Genomic DNA, 15,989 nt, shown 5'->3' with positions numbered 1-15,989 from the left:
CCCATTCCTCTGCAAGTACGCCGAAGCAAGTGATTGGCCTGCTGCTCCTGGATGGGACTACGTCAGCCACGATATCTTGAAAAAGACGGAGCTGACCCACGCTCGGCGCATTTGCTCAGCGGCGGTGGCACCGAACGCAGCGGCCTTCGCTAACAGCAGTATTCATACTTCGCAGACTGCTATCCAGGCCCAGCGCTGTTCTTCGAGTTTGCTGCCCCCATTCCTCTGCAAGTACGCCGAAGCAAGTGATTGGCCTGCTGCTCCTGGATGGGACTACGTCAGCCACGATATCTTGAAAAAGACGGAGCTGACCCACGCTCGGCGCATTTGCTCAGCGGCGGTGGCACCGAACGCAGCGGCCTTCGCTAACAGCAGTATTCATACTTCGCAGGTTAGTTGGGTTTTTCTGTAGTTTTCCTTGCAAACTACCTACCCCGCCACCGCCGCTGTTGCTGAAGTGCATTCTGTGTGTTTTGCATCTTTTGCTTTGTTACACATGGCTGCAAACGACTCCTGCTTGGTTTGCAATGAGCTGCTACCGGAAAACGGCACGTATCCGATGTGCTGTGAATGTGCTTATGGTTATCACTTAGGATCCTGCTCTGGAGTTTCTAAAACTGCCTTTAAATCTAAAAGTCTCGCAGATAGGAAGGAATGGACGTGTCAAACATGCGTCATTTTATCGGCTCGCGGCACTGCATCACCTAGGAAAGAAAAGCCGGAAAAGGAACCTGCCTTTCAGGACGTCTTACTACAGATAAATAAGAAGCTGGCAGAAATAACGGAGATAAAAGCCAAGGTCGAGACACTGCTGGAAATTAAAGAAACTGTAGACAGAATGGAACATTCTGTTCAACATATGTCTGAGAAGTACGACGAGGTACTTGTAGAAATGAAACAGCAGTCAGCTGAAATCGCAGTTCTTCAAAAGAGGGTGGAAAAGGTTGAGGCTACTAACACCGGACAGGAAGTTCAGGAGCTCAGGCAAGAATTGAACAGCTTAGAACAATACACTAGGCGACAGAACTTGGAAATTCATGGGTTGAAGCACGATAGTAATGAAGACCTGCTTGGTAAACTAAATGCACTGGCAAATGAACTAGAACTTCCTCTGCTGTCCGAACATGAGCTCGATGGCCTGCACAGGCTGCCCGAGAAAAAAGGAAAATCGCCGGCGGTACTTGTTCGCTTTGTGTCACGTACAACACGGGACCAGTGGATGGCGAAGAGGCGTGCTCTCAGTGACACGAATTCAGGTGTGCATATGCTCGACAATCTGACAGCATATAACAAAAAGCTGCTATGGGCAATGAAGAGGAAGGCTGCGGAAATGGCTTATCAGTACGCTTGGCAAAGCAATGGAAAGTTGTTTGTGCGCAAGGCACAAGGCGACACAGCTATTCGTATTGAAAGTCATGCAGATCTAGATAAGATTCACTGAATCTTTTCTATTTCCGGCTGTGTTTTCATTCAAAATTCTGATGTCACAGCCCCAAGTAAATACTTATCATGACTGCTCGTCTTTTACACGCATTGCACAGACTGAAAGTGGAAAGATGTCATTGTTTCATGTTAATATCAGAAGTTTAAAAAACAAATGGAACGATACTGAGTTATCTTTGAGTTCTCTGAACCACGAGTTTGATATTTTGGCCTTCACTGAAACGTGGTTTTTAGACGAAACTGAGGTTGTCGGGGTCCCAGGCTATAAAGAAGTAGGCGTGTACAGAAGAACTCGAAAAGGGGGTGGAACTTCACTCTACATTAAAGATAAACATTTGTATGAAGTCTTGCCTGAGTTTTTTGTTGTATGCGACCACTATGAGTCTGTCGCCGTAATAGTTCATGGGTCCCTAATTGCTTCAGTTTATCGTCCACCTTCTGGTGATATCAATGACTTCTTGAATTTTGTTTCTAGTATTTTCGAACATGCCTTACTTCTCAATGTACCTATTGTTTGCGTTGGTGATTTCAACATTGATCTGTCATCTGAAAGCCCTCTTTGCCTACGTTTCCGGGATACCTTCGTGTCGTTTGGCTGTTGTAATGTTATAAATGCACCAACCAGGATAACACCTAACACAGAAACACTGCTTGACCTGTGCATAACTAGCCATAGTAACGAGGAAACTATTTCAGGAATTTTAACACTGCCACTTAGCGATCATCTACCCATATTTTGTTTTTTTCCATGGGCAAAAAGAAGGGGAGGTCGTAACCGGTTTGCTCCAATTTTTCATCGTAATTATAGTGCTGAGGCGCTAGCTACGTTCCGTACTGGGTTAGAAGCGACAAACTGGGATGATGTTTACTCGGAGGAAAACCCGAGTTTATCCTATGATATTTTCCTACATAAGGTAAAGGAAAGTTATAACAGAGCATTTCCTTTGCAGCCGGTCAAAGTTTGCAAGAAATCCAGAAAACCCTGGGTAACCAAACAGTTATATATAAGAATAAAGGCACGAGATAAACTGTACGACAAGTTTGTTCGGTCAAAGAACCTTGATATCTTAGCTGAATATAAACGAACCAGGAACAAGCTCAGTTCAGATCTTAAGAAGGCCCGGTTACAATACTACACGCAAAAGTTTGAAGCCATCTCCAGTAATACTAAAAAGGTATGGAACTGCCTCAAAGACATTATTGGAAAAACTAGCAACAAGATACCTAACGTTCTTAAAATTGATGGTGTTGAGTATAAGGACACTTGTTTGGCCAATAAATTTAACACTCATTTTGTAAACTCCGGGGCTACGACACAACAGGTGGTAGATATTGATGGACTTGACAAATACATATCTCCTAGTGTGGTTGATTCATTGTTCCTGACTCCATGCAGTGAGCTTGAAATTATTTGCTGTCTTAGCTCTTTAAGCAAAAATGCTGCCCCAGGGAACGATGATATCAAGGCTCTGCCTATAGCATCTGTTGTTGACCTCATATCTCGTCCTCTGCAGCACATATGCAATAGCTCGTTAGCTACAGGAATCTTTCCAAACAGCATGAAAATTGCAAAGGTGGTGGTTTTGCATAAAGGTGGTGCGCATGATGATATTAACAATTACAGACCTATTTCAGTACTGCCATTATTTTCTAAAGTGCTTGAGAAAGTGATAAAATCACGCCTAAGTAAGTTCTGTATTGAAAGAGAGCTTCTTGTGAGGCAGCAATATGGTTTCCGTCCAAATAGCTCAACTGAAATAGCCCTTCTGAATATTAAAAACAAGGTTATCAATAATTTTGAAAATAACCGATTCACGCTAGGTCTGTTCCTTGATTTCAGAAAAGCGTTTGATTCTATTAAACATCAAATATTATTTTATAAACTTCCTTTTTTTGGAATCCGTGGCGTTGCTCTCAATCTGATTCGCAGCTACCTGACGGACAGATACCAATTTACAAGCCTTAATGGACATTCTTCTATTCTAGAACCGATTGCATATGGTGTTCCACAAGGTTCAATCCTGGGACCCTTGCTGTTTATAATTTATATTAATGATATTGTCCTCATACCAAATACACCCGATATTATACTTTATGCAGATGACACCAGTGTGTTTTTTTCAGGAAAACAGGTATCTACACTAGAAACCTTTGCGAACACCTGGCTACATGTGCTTTCATGCTGGCTCCGGATAAACCAAATGCAATTGAACGTTCGGAAAACAAAGTACGTAATGTTTAAGCCGCGAAATAAACCTGAAAATTTTAATATCCAGGTCAAGTACCAAGACTCAGCCCTTGAACGTGTTTCCATTTATAAGTTCTTAGGTGTCTTATTTGAGGAAAACTTAAGCTGGACTTCTCATATAAATAAGGTTCACACAAATATCTCTAGATCTCTAGGCATTTTGTATAAAGTGAGATATTTAGTTCCCAGCTCTATTAAACGTCAGTTGTATTTTGCTTTAGTACAATCTCATTTACATTACTGTCTGTTAATCTGGGGCACCACTACCAAGACAAACTTGCACAGGCTTGAGATATTGCAAAAACGAGCTCTGCGTTGCATAGAAGATGTAGGTCCGCTAGAACATACATACCCATTATTCTTAAAACATAATTTACTCAAGATAAATGGACTGTTTCAGCTAAAGCTTGCATATCATATTTATTATGAAGTCACCCGTGACCCAGTTTCCTTTTATGCTTTATACTTCCCTAACAATAAACCTTATGATTTCAGGTATAGTCATTTTCAATTGCCTCTGATGAGAACGAATTATGGTATGCAGCACATTGATTACTTAATTCCTGATTTACTTAATAAACACCCACGTATTATGGAACTTCTGCAGCAGCCTCGTTCCCCCCGTAACTTCAAGAATAATGTTAAAATGTACCTTCTGTTTCTGTCTCCTCCATAAAGTGTGCAGTTTCTAGTTTTTTGTGTTTTTTTTTACTCGGTGAGTGTATGTCCAGGTTCGCTAATTTTTGTTTTGTTGTCCTAAAGACGTAGTAGGCATGCGATGCGGTTTTCATTGTTTTTGGTTTGCGTGCCATTTATCCCCTTGCCTGTATGTTAATTCTGTGTATCTCATTGTTTGCTATTTTAATTTTTTTGTTTTGTCCTAGAGACATGCGTTGTTGTTTCCTTCATTTTTCATTGCATCTGTGTTACTTATGTGTAACTCATTGATCTTTACATAAAATTCATGTAGTACGTATGCGATGTTGTTACTTTTCTTGTTTTTCCTTTCTGTACTTTACTCTGTAATTTGCCACCCCCCTGAGCAATGTAACGGGTGACGGGGCCACGTCAGGCAAAAAATGAATTGCCTTTTGTCCCGTCACCTCTGACAAATCGATGTCAAAATAAACTTCACTTCACTTCACTTCACTTGTGACCTGTGTCAACGTCGGAAAAGGCCCTCCACTTTGCCTGCCGGTCTTCTGCAACCCATCGACATACCTCCGGAACCTTTTCACCGTGTTGGCCTCGACCTTCTTGGCCCTTTTCCAACACGTCCCTCTCCGGCAACAAGTGGATCGCTGTCGCAACTGATTATACGACTCGGTACGCCATCACGCGTGCTTTGCCGTCCAGCTGCGCTACCGATGTCACCGATTTTCTTCTGCAAGACGTCACCCTTCACCACGGCGCCCCTCGTCAACTGCTCACCGACCGCGGTCATTTTCTATCCAGAGTAGTTCACGACATTCTTCGTTCGTGTGACACGCAGCACCAGCTCGCGACAGCTTACCAATGGGCTTACGGAAAGGTTCAACCGCACGCTCACCGACATGTTAGCCATGTACATATCGCCAGACCACCGAGATTGGGACGCAGCCTTGCCTTATGTGACATTTGCATATAACTCTTCCCTTCATGACAGAACAGGCTATTCTCCTTTCTACCTTTTGTTTGGTAGGCATCCCACCTTGCCTTTGGACACACTCATGCCGCCTTCTTCAGCCCCCATCACTGCTTACGCTCGGGACGCCATCTCCCAGGCCACGCTGGCGCGCCAAATAGCACGTAGTAGGCTCCAAGCCTCTCAAGTTTCCCAGAAGTCAGCCTACGACCGCCGTCACCAGGCCGTCGAATTTACCCCAGGATCACTCGTCCTTCTCTGGACGCCCTCTCGCAGCGTCGGTCTCTCCGAGAAGCTCCTTTCGCACTACCGTGGCCCTTACCGTGTCGTGTGCCGTGTTACCGACGTGAACTATGAAATTGCTCCCCTTGAAACCTCGCCATCGTCCTCTGGCGCCACCACCGACATCGTCCACGTCTGTCGCCTTAAACCTTATCACGACGCTCATACGTCGCCGCCCTAACGCCGAGACGGCGTTTCAGCAGCCGGGGGTCCTGAAGTGGGTAGACGACGACCAAGAGCGTGGGAAGAGTAGAAGACGACAACGAAGTTCGGACTATGTTCTCGGTGCCGCTCGCAGCTGTTCTTTCCTATTTGTAAATATTTAAATATATTGAACCATTGAAATATATTGAAAAATAGTGAACCATTTCGCACCTCATTTTTGCTTCCAATGCATCACAGCATTTACAGATTGCATGCAGACCATTTTTGGGAATGTGCTTAGCTTATTCAGTGTCTGTGTAGTAGTATAGACAAAGTCTCTGCCTGACAGGCAAGGACAAGCTCGTCCTTGTCATACCTCAGCACCATGAGAGGTTGCTCAACTACACTCACACTCACGGCCACTTGCACTCACTTACACTCATGTCCACTCGCATTCACAAGCACTCATTCACGTCCTCTCACACACTCGCACTAATGTTCACTCACATTCACAACCCGTCACCCAAACTCATGACCACTCACTCAACCGCACAAGCTTCGCTTGTGTGGTTGAAGAGCTAGGCCAAGTAGATCAGGCTCATTGCATGGGTCTGGCCCAATAAAAAAAATTATGGCCCGAGCAGAGCTCTACAGTGCACACGGCCGGCCATAGAAAAAAAAACGAAGCGTCCACTGCAGTACTCGAGATCCCACCTTACGCTAGTTATTGCTGAGAAGTTGACAGTCGTGGTTTCAGCAGCAAGCATTGGAACTCTGTGTGCAGAGCTCGAGCCGTGTAGGAGGCATGTCAACAGACATCTGCCTTTCTAGCTGTGGTAATGCGAAATTCGATAAAAGGATCGGACACAACTCGTATCGGTTCACTGCACCCGCGAACCTGCGCCCATGCCAACGGTGAACTAGTAAGGTGAACAACAACAAAATATTTCCATTCTCGCGCCAGCGTAATCCTCTGCGTCATTTGTAAATAGACACCGGTATGGTGCCTTATGCTACCTCGAGCGCCTTCGGCAGTGAATATGTAATTCCCTCAGCTATCAACAGAAAAAAAATAAGCACATGCAACAAACTTCACTGTCACGCGGCATTTGCCTCCAGTCATGACCACTCACGCTCACAGACGCGAGTGAGGTGATAAGAGTGCACTCACGAGTGAGTGTGCCGACCCACGGTCCTTGTAAATCGTCCAAAGGTAGGCATCCTACGCACCCGAACATGGGATTTCAGCTTTCCACTGGCAGGATAAAGAACTGGATCACCTCATACCACATTTTTGCTTGCAGTGCATCAGAGCTTTTGCACATTGTAATTCATCCAGACCACTTTTTTTTGGAATGTACTAAGCTTATTCAGTCTCTGTGTAGCAAAGACTTATTTGTTATTCAACTGCTCTATAAGAGTTGGTTTAAAAGGCTTACAGAACTGTGGTGGTGGACCAAAACTTTCAGAATTCAACTAACCTGCTGATACATGAACCAACAAGGTGTGAACCTTCCACATCTTCACAAAATTTTGTTCTGCAGCTCATCAAACTGCCATACACAACTGAATCGCAGGAAATGTATTTGCCTAGCAGCGTTTCAAAATCAGTAAGTTAGGTGGCTCCATTGCTCTTTTGCAGCATAATGTATAGCTTTGTATTTCAGCCATGCGGTAAAGTACGAAAAGATGCACAAAGCCACTCAGAATAGCAGTTGTAAAATAGTTTATTGACTTGCTTAGATGTATCTGCAGAATCCTTCCGGCACTATGTAGGTGGTCGGGATCCTGCTCAAATCTGAATGCCTGTTGGTCCGCGGGTGCAAGCACCACTCTTATCACACTTGCTTCAATTGCTCCTCTGCCAGTCATGGGGAATGTAACTGCAGGTGCACTGAATCAAAGTTTATTCCTGCTAACAGTGTCTTGCAAGTGACTGCACAAATTGCACAGGAGAACGGCCAGACTGTGATAAGAGCATCCCTATCCGCCAACTGGGATACGCGCTCTCTAGCAGGCAGGTTCTGCCGAGAGAAAAATCTGTGTGATCTGGCTGAACCAGTCATTTTCCTGCAAAAGATGTTGGTTGCCAAGGTGACCATTCAACAAAGGATACGTGTCTTGGCATGTCCATACAATCTGCGGCCGGGTAGACAGGAACCTGGGAATCTGTAGCTGATTGGACCTGCATGCAAGAAACTTGTAAAAGTATGTGCTGACAAGACGTTCATGTCGACCTCCGTTACAGTAAAGGGGAAACGCACATCTTGCTGCTCATCAGACAGTTCAGACTTTCAAACACGCTGGATGTTGTCCCCCTCACCTTGGCGAAAGCCGATCGTTGGTGCTGGGAAAGCACTTATGCTGGCTTCTGATGCATCAGAGAAGGATCGCTGACTCTTGGCGCTGCTCATAACTTCCTTCTCAAACTTTCAGGTGCGCTCTGGAAAGGAAATTGGCGCATGATATTGTTCTAAAATACGCCCCGAATGTCATTCATGCAGAAGTTACACATGTTACTCACTGAAAGTTGGAAGTGTTTGCATGGGACACAGTGTGAGTGATGTCATTGGCAGCCATTGGTCCTCATTACAGTTGCAAAGTAGGATTCCGAGCCCTGCCACGAAGATGCTATGTCGGCCTCTGGTGCAGCAGAAGGGGGAACACACATCTTGCTGCTCAGCAGACAGTTCAGACTTTCAAACACGCTGGATGTTGTCACCCTCACCTTGGCGAAAGCCGATCGTTGGTGCTGGGAAAGCACTTATGCTGGCTTCTGATGCATCAGAGAAGGATCGCTGACTCTTGCCGCTGCTCATAACTTCCTTCTCAAACTTTCAGGTGCGCTCTGGAAAGGAAATCGGCGCATGATATTGTTCTAAAATACGCCCCGAATGTCATTCATGCAGAAGTTACACATGTTACTCACTGAAAGTTGGAAGTGTTTGCATGGGATACAGTGTGAGTGATGTCATTGGCAGCCATTGGTCCTCATTACAGTTGCAAAGTAGGATTCCGAGCCCTTCCACGAAGATGCTATGTCGGCCTCTGGTGCAGCAGAAGGGGGAACACACATCTTGCTGCTCAGCAGACAGTTCAGACTTTCAAACACGCTGGATGTTGTCACCCTCACCTTGGCGAAAGCCGATCGTTGGTGCTGGGAAAGCACTTATGCTGGCTTCTGATGCATCAGAGAAGGATCGCTGACTCTTGCCGCTGCTCATAACTTCCTTCTCAAACTTTCAGGTGCGCTCTGGAAAGGAAATCGGCGCATGATATTGTTCTAAAATACGCCCCGAATGTCATTCATGCAGAAGTTACACATGTTACTCACTGAAAGTTGGAAGTGTTTGCATGGGACACAGTGTGAGTGATGTCATTGGCAGCCATTGGTCCTCATTACAGTTGCAAAGTAGGATTCCGAGCCCTGCCACGAAGATGCTATGTCGGCCTCTGGTGCAGCAGAAGGGGGAACACACATCTTGCTGCTCAGCAGACAGTTCAGACTTTCAAACACGCTGGATGTTGTCACCCTCACCTTGGCGAAAGCCGATCGTTGGTGCTGGGAAAGCACTTATGCTGGCTTCTGATGCATCAGAGAAGGATCGCTGACTCTTGCCGCTGCTCATAACTTCCTTCTCAAACTTTCAGGTGCGCTCTGGAAAGGAAATCGGCGCATGATATTGTTCGAAAATACGCCCCGAATGTCATTCATGCAGAAGTTACACATGTTACTCACTGAAAGTTGGAAGTGTTTGCATGGGACACAGTGTGAGTGATGTCATTGGCAGCCATTGGTCCTCATTACAGTTGCAAAGTAGGATTCCGAGCCCTTCCACGAAGATGCTATGTCGGCCTCTGGTGCAGCAGAAGGGGGAACACACATCTTGCTGCTCAGCAGACAGTTCAGACTTTCAAACACGCTGGATGTTGTCACCCTCACCTTGGCGAAAGCCGATCGTTGGTGCTGGGAAAGCACTTATGCTGGCTTCTGATGCATCAGAGAAGGATCGCTGACTCTTGCCGCTGCTCATAACTTCCTTCTCAAACTTTCAGGTGCGCTCTGGAAAGGAAATCGGCGCATGATATTGTTCTAAAATACGCCCCGAATGTCATTCATGCAGAAGTTACACATGTTACTCACTGAAAGTTGGAAGTGTTTGCATGGGACACAGTGTGAGTGATGTCATTGGCAGCCATTGGTCCTCATTACAGTTGCAAAGTAGGATTCCGAGCCCTGCCACGAAGATGCTATGTCGGCCTCTGGTGCAGCAGAAGGGAGAACACACATATTGCTGCTCAGCAGACAGTTCAGACTTTCAAACACGCTGGATGTTGTCACCCTCACCTTGGCGAAAGCCGATCGTTGGTGCTGGGAAAGCACTTATGCTGGCTTCTGATGCATCAGAGAAGGATCGCTGACTCTTGGCGCTGCTCATAACTTCCTTCTCAAACTTTCAGGTGCGCTCTGGAAAGGAAATCGGCGCATGATATTGTTCGAAAATACGCCCCGAATGTCATTCATGCAGAAGTTACACATGTTACTCACTGAAAGTTGGAAGTGTTTGCATGGGACACAGTGTGAGTGATGTCATTGGCAGCCATTGGTCCTCATTACAGTTGCAAAGTAGGATTCCGAGCCCTGCCACGAAGATGCTATGTCGGCCTCTGGTGCAGCAGAAGGGGGAACACACATCTTGCTGCTCAGCAGACAGTTCAGACTTTCAAACACGCTGGATGTTGTCGCCCTCACCTTGTTTGGTCTAGCTTCACTGGGGACCCAGGCAGAAGCGGGACCTCCTTGCTTCCACAAGGTCCTGAAGAGAAGGCCTTGTGAAGGCCGAGGTCATTGGTGCTGGGAAAGTACTTGTGTTGGCCTCTGATGCATCAGAGAGAGATTGCCAGAGCTCGCTGCTGCTGATAACTTCTTTTACAAGCTTTCCGACATACTCTGGAAATGAAATCTTCACATTACTTCATTCCAAAAGGCTCCCCTCAAGTCACTCATTTGGGATGAAGCATAATACTTACTGTAAGTGGTAGCTGTTTTGATGGGGCACACTGTGTGATGGCCCTTTCGCGCCTTGGTAGTCTTCATCATCCAGCGTGAATTGCCTTCCTTTGTCTTCGCCTGGGACCGGTCTGCATTTTCATTGAAGTGGAGGATGGCAAGCTGCGTCCTGTAAGTTGAGGATATCGCATCGGATGGCAATGCTGCCTAATGATCTGGAGTACGTGGATGTGGTTACGTGCTGACTCTTGGAATAAACCAACTGCCTCTAGACACAGGACAGAACTACAATATAATATTACCTTGCGAGCATCCCTGCTGGAGAAAATGCCATAGACTTTGGCGCGAAGTCAATCAAGACGCTGTGGAATGCCTCCAGAGCAAACGTTTGGCTATGGGGGGACATCTGTGTGATATCCTTGAGGAGACGCTTGTCCTCAGTGATGTGCTTGAATTGCTCGTATGCCTGGGACTCTTGAGGAAAAGGTATGCTTTAAAACAAGTTCTTTAGACAAGGGCAAAAACAACTCACTGGGGTCCATCCAAACTCTTGTCTCCTCTGGCATGTCGCTGTGGAGACACCTTGGGTACAGTCCGCCATGTCCAGAGTGCTGGTTGATGACGTGATTTTTCATACTCCGCCAGATGTCGACGACCAGCTCTGCATTGCCCCCTCCAGCGCGGGCTGCCCAGTACATGTGGTTGGTAGTTGACTGAATCCAGAGGTCCAGCTCCTTGCATCCAGCCCGCTTGCTTGCCGCAGCTAGCTTTTTCTTGACACCTTAATTTTAAAAAGGCATATCAGGGAAGCCTGCAGCACATTCTGTGCAAGCAAGCATCTTTTCAATCATGCTCTCAACTTTCTTACCTTTTGAGATGTGCCAAATGTCAAAGTAGTGCTTGATCTTGGGTTCACGGGTCTGCATGTGCTTTCGTATGGCAGGGTGACGGTCAGTTGTGAGAGACCGGATCTTGATACCTGTGTTATGCATTGTCGGTGGGATAACGATAAATTGTCTACCATATAAACCTTTGTGGCATGCCATACATTTCTCCTTGAAGAATTCCAGCTGCTTGATTAGGCCTTCCTTCTCCATGTTCACGCTGGCCATTGCCTGCTCCGACTGCATGAAGACGGGTTTCAAACATTACATTCCTGTATTTCCACTCTACTTACCAACGGCTTACATAAATATTTATCACTGAATTACTGCAACAACTTTCCACAGACGTGTCTACTGACCTCCCCAAGCTGGACCTGGACCGAGTGAAGAATTCTGTTGATCTGCTCAACATGCGTGGTGTATGTCAGGAACTTGGCAGAAAACCCAGGGGAGTCAAATCGTCCAACACCGGTGACATCAACCTCTTGGTTGTTCAACTGGTCCATGAGTTCAGCTTGTTCTTGTAGCCAGATCTGTTCAAATGTTATTCCATTTCTTGACTAGCCCAGTGTAAAATTACAACTTAGTTTGATTGTGCACTACTGCAGCGGTAGTTACTACAAAACAACAAAAAAGTGATGTCAGGAGAAGTGTGTTCGTTTAAACTGAACTTCATTTCTGCCTTCTGGCTAACGGGAATTGAACTTTTTTGAAAACATCTGGTCAAGCTGGGGTAAATATATCAGTATGGTTTGTTGGTCACCTTTTCTATCGCAGGAAAAAGGAGGGCATCCTGATAGTTGTAGAAGGTCCGGTCACTTGGGACCTGCACATTCATGTGGCGCAGCATCCTCAGTGTGGAAGCTACATTTGCTCCTGAAAAGAGGAGGTGGCTGGACAGCAGAAGGTTTCCTGCTGCCCTTCCATTGATGACAGGCTGGCTGTTCCACGTCCGGACATGCTCCAGAGGACAGATGCTGATGACATTGATGAAGCTGTCTTTGGTGGTAATGGTGGTTTCACAAGGCCTCGAGCACTCTGGGCATGTCTGGAACAGCTCCCTCAGACAGCTCTCAAAGACCAAGAACTGCCGTTCTTCTTCTGGGGGGGCTGGTGTACTCTCTGCGGATGACTCACTGGAATCAGAATAGTGCCAACTGTTAGGCCCAAAACCCATGCAGCTGTGAAGAGCCCACCTTTCGATATCGTCATGGTAGGTTGGAGAGTAGCTGGAGTCAGAGTCTAGCCTGTCACCCTGTGGAGATGTGCAGTCAAGTGGATCACTGCTGCATGTGGCCGGGACGAAGGGTGGAAGCAGCAAGGGCTCCTCTGTGACACGGCCAGGAGAAGTCGCAGCTGGCGTCACTGTAGGGAAACAAATATTTATCCACACAGAATGGACCAAATGCAATAAGGACTTACAGACAGCTTCAGATCTAGTGCTGTGATCGACAGAACCACTGTCCTGGTACGGACAACTGCTGGCTGCGGCTGTTGAAAGCCTTGCCTCAGAGGGATCTGGTTGAAGATCCTTGCTCTGAAAGATGGTTGTACAAAGGCAGATCAGTCACTTCGGTTTACAAAGCTGGAGGTGGTGCAACATAGCATTTCAGGATTGCTCTACATTCCATGCCTTATGAACAGGCTAACTGCAGGCTCTGCCCATCGAGGACAGATTTTATTTATTTATTCAAGTTACTCACAGGCTCCTTTACATTGGAGCATTGTGTGAGTGGGGCAGTACATTGAAGGTAGAGAACAGCGCAAAAAAAAAAACACAAAAGAACAAAAAAGAAACGACAGAAGAAAAACGTTATACAATAGTTAGCAGGAGGCACTCAGTAGAATACAAATAAAGTAATACAACACACAATAATTACAAGTTTGAAAATGTGGCAACATGGAAATGGAACACGATTTGACAGTGAGGCTAAAAAGTGCACAAGTTCACACTAACCGATTTGGGAACTTGATTAGTTTCTATCGGGTGCACGGCATCGTGAATCACTGTGCGAAATCTGTGCGCGCCTAGCGCAGCACGGCTCCGCTCCTCGTGCACAGTGAGCGCCCGGCCACTGCGTAATTGTGCGCAAGCTGGCTAACTCATGACCGCCGCACACCAGCTGCTTCCCAGTGATCTGCCTCTCACACTGGAGGACGGGAGCAGTTATCTACGATTACCTCCGACACAAGCACTCCGACCTGTGAATCGCACGAGGTGAGCGCATCAACAGCGTCAGTGGCCGCTCCCTGACACAGCTGTAGTGCGCGATGATCATCCGTGCGGCTGCAAGATGTGTGTGGCTCGGGGACATACGGGTGCACCACAGACTAGCTACAAGCGACGTTTGTGGCGAGTGTGGCGCAGCTGAAACACTGGATCAGGCAGGGCAGCGCGCACACCCCTGAGCAGTCTCTGGTGAGCCTCTGTGAATACTACAAACTTGTGAATACTTGACGTCCCGTCTGTTCCGCGCCAGGTAGTTGCGCGCAGTGACAGAACGCTCCGCGTGTGGTAACTTTGTTGTGTACAGAGCCACGCGCGTTTTGTTTTCCTTCCGTGACAGAACACGGCACGCGCACGGAATATAAACATTTAGCTGGACCATGCGGTGCGCGAAGGCGAGGTGTACGTCTGTGCCCCCGCGCGCAAGGTAATAAGTCGGGGCCGGCGACAAAAACATCGCGTAGGCCGCCTCCCCTCGCTACCCTCTGCCTTTCCTTTTGTTCCTACTAGCCGCAACTCAGGTTTAGATGGCATATGTCGCGGCTAGCAACAACTTCTCCTTCCCTTATTATTTGGCTAGAAACAAAAAAACCCCATCTCCACGGCAGAGTTCTTACAGACTAAATGGAATGGCGCCATCGCTGGGAGAGCGGCCTGCTTTGCTTAGCCGTCACGGCACACGATGCGAATACCTCTCACCTTGCGATCGATTCTGACAAGCACCCCAAACAAACAGCATTTACAACCAAATGCCATGTCTGCGCGAAATTTGAGCGCGAACAATGCACCGTTTTAGCCGGCGGAAGCATTGTACGGCGCGCGGAAAATTGCCGAACAAGCTGTATATCAAAGTTTCTAAGCTTATCTAGCCGACCCCACACTTACGAACGCGAAGCACGGAACACTGTTACTTCTTTCGCTTCTGCAAATGATGACCATTCGCGTCATGATACAGCCACGTAACTTTTAGAACAAACTATATCTTCAGCCTGACGCATGTTCGAGTCAGCGATCCTACAGAACGACACTGTCGAGCCATGCTAAGAAAATTAATTCATAGAAATACTTACCACGACTCTTTGGCGCTTCGGGGCTTGTTGCTCGGTTCCATCGACGACGGGAAGTCGAAGCGTGGGCATAGCGTTCCAACGCAGGCGAGAGTGACTCACATCGGGCCGATGGAAAGCGCTTATCTCGAAGTGTTCAGAGCAGAAGCGGACACACTTTGGTAGCGTCTCGGTGTTATCGAGCCCCGCGCAACGTAGCCATGCAGTACGTCGCGGTTCGTCCTTCGGCAAGGCGAACAAACGTAGGCCCTTGTGCCAATTTTTTTTAGTCCGATGAGGGCACAACCTCACCGCACAAACGTCCGGCATCGCGAAAATATCACTCGCGAATCGAACAACACTCGCAACAAAACGCGATGGCGTCCCACAGATCACACGAAAAAGTGTAGATCCAAGGAAGTCGCAGGATAGCAAAAGTAGGAAGTGGGGCACACAGGACCTTCTGGGAATAAGAACCGCGTGCACCAACAACCGACAAGTAAAAGAAGCGAGGCGAGCGCTTCCTCGGAGCAGGCCGAAGCCACCGCGGTAGGGCGCATCACTCCTATGGCAGCAGACGAGGAGAAAACATAGTCCGGCTGCTTCGGGCTTGTTTTTTTTTAGTGATACGCTCTATGAACCACAACTATGTCGCGGATTTATCAAATTATTGTATCCTGCGTGTCCAGAAAGAGTAATAGAAATTAGTTCGATTATTTTCGCGGTTTTCATTTCGCTTCAGTCAAGTCATTGGCGAAAGCAAATAGTCCGCGCGTAATTTTATTTCTGTTGGCTTATTTTGCGGCTATATTATCTACGAATGCAACTACTTATTCACGGAAACTTAAAAAACAAAATAAAGCCAAAGCAAAGCCTCCACAGAACTGACTGAAAGGCACTCCACGCGTTGGTAGACTCCGCCCATCGTATGAGGCAGAATTCAAAAAAAAAAAGGCGGGAGCCGGACGTTAATTAGATTTAATTGAGGAAATCGGCCACACAGGGCAATAAGTCGCAGCTCCTAAGAATGCTGGGAACGTGTACATCAAGTTCCCGCGGCAAAAAGACATGTTCAGAATC

General features: G+C 46.9%; 2 protein-coding genes across 7 annotated transcripts; one reads left to right on the top strand and one right to left on the bottom strand.

Moving 5' to 3' along the window:
* The first annotated feature begins 425 nt into the window (after positions 1-425).
* Positions 426-1,441, top strand: LOC149355181 (uncharacterized). Its single transcript, XM_089576085.1, has one exon. The coding sequence runs from the start codon at positions 497-499 to the stop codon at positions 1,439-1,441; it is 945 nt and encodes a 314-aa protein (XP_089432211.1). The 5' UTR covers positions 426-496.
* A 5,968-nt stretch (positions 1,442-7,409) lies between these two features.
* On the bottom strand, positions 7,410-15,634 carry LOC149355180 (uncharacterized). 6 transcript variants are annotated; one of them, XM_089583679.1, is made up of 23 exons: positions 14,934-15,634; positions 13,059-13,173; positions 12,400-13,001; positions 11,996-12,169; positions 11,801-11,876; positions 11,621-11,731; positions 11,285-11,533; positions 11,055-11,226; positions 10,773-10,921; positions 10,495-10,692; positions 10,291-10,409; positions 10,090-10,209; positions 9,886-10,004; positions 9,685-9,804; positions 9,481-9,599; positions 9,280-9,399; positions 9,076-9,194; positions 8,875-8,994; positions 8,671-8,789; positions 8,470-8,589; positions 8,266-8,384; positions 8,065-8,184; positions 7,410-7,926 (listed from the first exon to the last, which is right to left on the bottom strand). In XM_089583679.1, exons 1-10 carry the CDS (start codon positions 15,237-15,239, stop codon positions 10,511-10,513), a joined length of 2,136 nt encoding a protein of 711 aa, XP_089439805.1. In that variant the 5' UTR covers positions 15,240-15,634; the 3' UTR covers positions 7,410-7,926; positions 8,065-8,184; positions 8,266-8,384; positions 8,470-8,589; positions 8,671-8,789; positions 8,875-8,994; positions 9,076-9,194; positions 9,280-9,399; positions 9,481-9,599; positions 9,685-9,804; positions 9,886-10,004; positions 10,090-10,209; positions 10,291-10,409; positions 10,495-10,510. The 6 variants fall into 6 exon arrangements, with proteins under 6 accessions (XP_089439805.1, XP_089439804.1, XP_089439803.1 ...); XM_089583678.1 differs by having other exon boundaries at positions 11,621-11,876; positions 12,400-12,772; positions 12,833-13,001; XM_089583677.1 differs by having other exon boundaries at positions 11,621-11,876.
* Positions 15,635-15,989: the final 355 nt, after the last annotated feature.

Source organism: Amblyomma mixtum, chromosome 3, assembly GCF_055824585.1.
Source record: "Amblyomma mixtum isolate Tamu chromosome 3, ASM5582458v1, whole genome shotgun sequence".
NCBI lineage: Eukaryota > Metazoa > Arthropoda > Arachnida > Ixodida > Ixodidae > Amblyomma > Amblyomma mixtum.
Note: the sequence above shows the minus strand (reverse complement) of the source record. Positions and strands in the feature narration are given on the sequence as shown.

Excerpts from the sequence above, each read along its gene's own strand:
- LOC149355181 (XM_089576085.1), top strand. The coding sequence starts at position 497 with ATGGCTGCAAACGACTCCTGCTTGGTTTGCAATGAGCTGCTACCGGAA.
- LOC149355180 (XM_089583677.1), bottom strand. The coding sequence starts at position 15,239 with ATGCCGGACGTTTGTGCGGTGAGGTTGTGCCCTCATCGGACTAAAAAA. Across the intron at positions 13,174-14,933 it reads CGAAGCGCCAAAGAGTCGTG|AGCAAGGATCTTCAACCAGA; the intron begins GTAAGTATTTCT and ends ACCATCTTTCAG. Across the intron at positions 10,922-11,054 it reads CCAGCAGGGATGCTCGCAAG|GACGCAGCTTGCCATCCTCC; the intron begins GTAATATTATAT and ends CTCAACTTACAG.